At 36.0% G+C, this 5,181-nt stretch overlaps 1 protein-coding gene across 1 annotated transcript; it reads left to right on the plus strand.

The window, feature by feature from the left end:
* The first annotated feature begins 1,229 nt into the window (after positions 1–1,229).
* On the plus strand, positions 1,230–4,552 carry LOC147537052 (uncharacterized). Its single transcript, XM_086641614.1, has 3 exons — positions 1,230–1,527; positions 1,976–2,087; positions 2,370–4,552. Exons 1-3 carry the CDS (start codon positions 1,489–1,491, stop codon positions 4,343–4,345), a joined length of 2,127 nt encoding a protein of 708 aa, XP_086497740.1. The 5' UTR covers positions 1,230–1,488; the 3' UTR covers positions 4,346–4,552.
* The last annotated feature ends 629 nt before the right edge of the window (positions 4,553–5,181 follow it).

The raw sequence follows: 5,181 nt of genomic DNA on the forward strand, positions 1-5,181 counted from the left end.
CGGAAGTAACGGTAAAGATAAAGATTAGGAAGTACAAAAAAAAAAGTTGATTTTTGGACTCAAAATAAAATTGTCCACGAAGTGAATCTTTTTACCCGAATGTTATGCCCAAAATATCTTTGATGATCTAAAACCACGATCTTGTCAGGGACAATCACAAACTAAAACCAACAAAATGATGCCAACTATGGACCTCCATAAGTTTTAGACAATAATATAGTTAATAACATTTTGTTGATAAAGAAGACAATAGAAGAGACTACAAAAGTAGACATACCTAAACCTAAATAAGAATCAAATTGTTTATTGAAAATAAAAAAAATCATCAAGAGATAGAGAGTTGATTCTGAAATGAAGACCGTTGATTTTCCATAAATTGATAATAATTATACAATTTTAACTTGTAACTTTTGGTAGCATTACTCTATCATAAATACTCCATTAGTTAAAATAAACTGAGGATGGCAATCTATCTACTTACTAGTAGGCACAAATGGCCATTTCTACAGTCTTCATTGTCAGCTGGGAATGTCCATCTTATAAAATAAGGATTTCTTCATTATCTTCCTTCCATTTGTTACTACTTTGTTTCTTTCCTCCATTTTTATTATTATTTTTTCTTTGGTTCGTCGATCCCCCACGTTTTCTCTCCCTTCACACCTTTGTCTCTTTACATCGTCACTTAGTTATGCTTTTATCAGACGTTCGTTCCGTCTTTGTCTCTCTCTCTCTCTTTTCCCCTTCACTAACTGGCTCTCTCTATTATTGTTTATTTTGATTAAATAATGATATAGCAGCCGCCGATGTTAGGAGATCGAGAAGTGATTACTCAGAGTGTGTTAGGGTGGATAGACGCATTTTAAAAGAAAAATAACATGCATTAAATGGTGGAGAACTTGTTCTAAATGATTCCGTTGTATAAATAGATTTTCCAAACATTGAATCATAGTGAACTGAGTCTACTAGAATTCACCCTTCACAACCAAAACAATTGTGTACAAATCCCTCACTTAATTAGAAAACAATGAGAGCAAAATATAGAAAAGATTACATTTTCTAACCTACTAAAGCACACTCTTAATAGATAAAGGAAAGGAATGAAGGATTAACTAGAAATCCACTCAACTTTTCTTTTAAGATAAGGGAAGGAATCAAGGATTAACTTAAAAGCACTTATTTTAAGTTATCTGCATGTACTACTCAAGTTACTTTTGGCCACTGCAGCAAAAAAATGACAGGCTGCTACAAAATGTTGATCAGTACCCACCCTCCACTTGGGGATGTGCTCAAAATCTTTGATGCACTGCACCTTCTTGATATCTACTTGTTCAATTTCAGTCCTTTTTCAATATTTTATATCAATTAGGATATCCACTTGAATCTAAATTCTCCCTATAAATACATCATTTTTCTTTACTTATTTTTCATATAAGCTTTCATCACTTCTAAGTGTTCTCTATTCATCAAGTTCCTATACATTCTTGTAATATGGAGTTGCATTTTAACCTCATCTTTGTTTGTCTCTTGGTAAGCTTTCATTTTTCTATTGAGTGTAACTAGATTATATTTGTCTTAAGCTTATTTTACTCCTCCCTCAAAGATCGTTGCAAGTGCGATGATTTTCAAAAAATATACAACTTCGTAATTTCTCTAGCTGGCCTAGAAGAGACTCTATAGTATTCTAACACATTTGTTTAGTATCATAGTATTCTGTTAGTCCATGAAAAATAAGAGTAAAAAATGAGTTAATCCAACTTTTGGTTTTATAGAGACTCTATAGTGCTATCTTAGAAGTTAAGAGAGATATATATCATAAACAAACTTAATTGAACTACCACCTATCTTGGCGTAATTTCATTAGTCAACAATTTGATTTTGTTTCTCATATTGGTATATCATTGTGATTCTAAGAATGCAAACAAATTAAAGTGGATTGAGTTAATGATAGTATTATAATTTTATTTTTCATCTGCAGTTTGGAGTTCTAGTAAGCAATGCCGCAATTAATCCATCTGAAATTTACTGGCAAAAAGTGTTGCCCGCAACACCTATGCCGAAAGCAGTTCGAGAACTTCTACCACATACTGGTTTGCTTCAACCCTAAACTTCTTTCAAATATCGTTTTAAATTTTTTTTATGTTTTAGAACTTCTACTTCAAAGCACAAAATACTAAAAGTTTTCACCCCATACAAGTTCAATGAGATGGACATATAGACCCAATAAAGGAATTATTAAATAGAAAGAAAATAAAGGAAAAAAACAAGATTATAGAATGAAGTAAACAAATGATAGTTTAACAAGTATTTTTTTCCTAACCCAAAATCCACTTTTATCAGTCATTTTCAATTGAGTTTCTATACTGTTGCAGGGAATGGAATGAATTTAGAAAACAAGAATAACCTTGGAACAAATATGGGCCAAAGAGAATACAGTCTTGGCACTAACTTGGGGCAAAGGGAGTACAGTATAGGGCAGAAAAAACTCAATCTTGGCGCGAATCTAGGACAAAGAGAGTACAATCTTGGTGCCAATCAAGGGCAACGAGAGTATAGTTTGGGGCAGAAAAAACTCAATCTTGGTGCGAATCTCGGACAAAGGGAGTACAACTCTGAGCAGAAGAAGTCTAATCTTGCTGCAAATTTGGGACAACGAGAGTATAGCCTGGGTTCGAGTCTAGGGCAAAGAGAGTACAATCTAGAACAAAAGAAGTCCAATCTTGGAGCAAAACTAGGACAAAGGGAGTACAGTCTCGAGCAGAAGCAATTCAATTTGGGTGCAAATTTAGGACAAAGAGAGTATAATCTTGGTGCGAAGCTAGGGCAAAGAGAGTATAATTTGAAGCAAAAGAAGTCAAATCTCGGTGCAAATCTAGGCCAACGGGAGTACAATATGGAGCAAAAGAATTCAAATTTAGGTGCAAATCTAGGGCAAAGGGAGTATAGTCTTGGGCAAAAGAAGTCAAATCTTGGTGCAAATCTAGGACAAAGGGAGTATAGTGTTGGGCAAAAGAAGTCCAATCTCGGTGCAAATCTAGGACAAAGGGAGTATAGTCTTGGACAAAAGAATTCAAATCTCGGTGCAAATCTAGGGCAAAGGGAGTATAGTCTTGGGCCAAAGAAGTCAAATCTCGGAGCAAATCTAGGGCAGAGGGAGTATAGTCAGGGGGAAAAGAAGTCAAATCTTGGTGCAAATCTTGGGCAAAGGGAGTATAGTCTTGGGCAACAGAAATCCAATCTTGGCGCGGATCTAGGACAAAGGGAGTATAGTCTTGGTGTAAATTTAGGACAAAGAGAGTATAGTTTGGAGCAAAAGAAGTCCAACATTGGTGCAAGTCTAGGTCAAAGGGAGTATAGTCTTGGACAAAAGAAAACTGATCTTGGCGCAAATCTCGGGCAAAGAGAGTACAACGTTGAGCTAAAGACACCCAATCTTGGTGCAAATCTAGGGCAAAGAGAGTACAACATTGGACCAGAAAAGTCTTACCTTGGTGAAAAATTAGGACAAAAGGTCGGATACAACAATCTTGATGCAAGTCTAGGGCAAAGGGAGTATAACGTTGGGTCGAAAAAATCTTACCTTGGTGCAAAAGTGGGACAAAGGGCTGGGTATAACAATCTTGATGCAAATCTTGGACAAAGGGAATATATGGAAACCAAACCTGAAGTCCAAATTGATCCAAGCATGGCACTCTTTTTCTTAGAGAAGGATTTACTCCCTGGAACAAACATGACATTGCACTTTGTCAAAACCACTACTGGAGCTCCTTTCTTACCACAACAAATTTCAGAGACTATCCCTTTCAACTCTGACAAGATCTCCGAAAACTTGAAAAGATTCTCCATCAACCCAAACTCCATCGAAGGTAAAGCTTTCAAGAACACAGTTGAAGAATGTGAAACACCGGCCGGAACTAAAGAAGAGAAGTATTGTGCAACTTCATTGGAATCGATGATCAGGTTCACTACTTCAAAATTGGGTTCTAAAGTTAGTGCATTATCCACTGAGATGGACACTGAAGAAACAAAGAAGCAACAATATCACATTGGTTCTCTTGGAGCAACAAAGATGGTTGGTGAACATTCAGTGGTTTGTCATGGTGAGGCTTACTTTTATGCAGTTTTCTATTGTCATGAAATACTTTCAACTTCTGCTTATGTGGTACCTTTAGTGGGCGAAGACGGATCGAAAATAAAGGCAGTCGCCGTTTGTCATAAGGATACATCTGCGTGGAACCCGAACCACATTGCCTTTGGATTTCTTAAGGTTAAGCCTGGAACAGTCCCAATCTGTCACTTTCTACCTGAGGATAATGTTGTCTGGGTTGCCAAGAACTCTGGCTACTAAACCTCATAATCATGTGGATTAGTCGAAGTGTGCGTAAGCTATCTAGGATTACCATAAAATGAATTGTAACTTAGTTCCGATTGTGTAAGCTATCTCATCTCTTAGAAGCTACTTCAAACAAGATAAGTGAAGATACTAAGAGATATCGAGATATTGTATGTGTACTATTAGTAGTAAAATCAATAAAAGTTAAGTTTCTTCTTTCAACTTTGATCAGTAAAAATAGACCTCCCATTCTCACATATTAGTGAGCCCCTTTTACCACAAGCCACCTCTCTTATGCAGATGGGGTTGATGACTAAGATAAATGTCCCTTCGTCACATTTGTAATATTGATTGGTCAATAATGCTATAACATAAGAAATAGTCTCTGTGCAGGTATATGGGACTCCAAGAATCATTACATCCATTAATGTCATGGATACCTCATGAATATATAATATGCAGATAAATCATGAACTGGATAAACTCTGTAACTGACATGACGCCTAAAATTAATTCGTTAATTTCTACTTTTACATTGTTCTTACTTTATTAACACAAATCAATAAAGGATGAATTTCCACTTCCATCATGAATCGAATCTGTGACTTTTGGATTTTCTTAGTAGATGCACAACCAACTGAGCAAGCAGTTGTTTGCAACTCAAAACTTGTAAGAGGCAGTTTCTAAAAGTTATAAGAGGCGGTTTAACAATTGGTGGCGGTTTGGTGCAGCCAATTGAAGAGGCGGTTTTGTGAGAGTAGGAGGCCGTTTGTAATTCAATTTGAGTTTCTAAATTGGATTCACAAAGTCGGCTTATATTATTATATAAATAGGGGGTCTTGACTCAAATC

Source organism: Eschscholzia californica, unplaced genomic scaffold (genome assembly GCF_041429995.1).
Source record: "Eschscholzia californica isolate CP2 unplaced genomic scaffold, dmEscCali1.0.p SCAF_5, whole genome shotgun sequence".
NCBI classification, from domain to species: domain Eukaryota; kingdom Viridiplantae; phylum Streptophyta; class Magnoliopsida; order Ranunculales; family Papaveraceae; genus Eschscholzia; species Eschscholzia californica.

What these genes read in the sequence shown, in the direction of transcription:
- LOC147537052 (XM_086641614.1), top strand. Translation starts at nt 1,489, where the DNA reads ATGGAGTTGCATTTTAACCTCATCTTTGTTTGTCTCTTG. An exon ending in TCATCTTTGTTTGTCTCTTG is followed by an intron (nt 1,528 to 1,975) that starts GTAAGCTTTCAT and finishes TTTCATCTGCAG; the next exon opens with TTTGGAGTTCTAGTAAGCAA. An exon ending in AGAACTTCTACCACATACTG is followed by an intron (nt 2,088 to 2,369) that starts GTTTGCTTCAAC and finishes ATACTGTTGCAG; the next exon opens with GGAATGGAATGAATTTAGAA.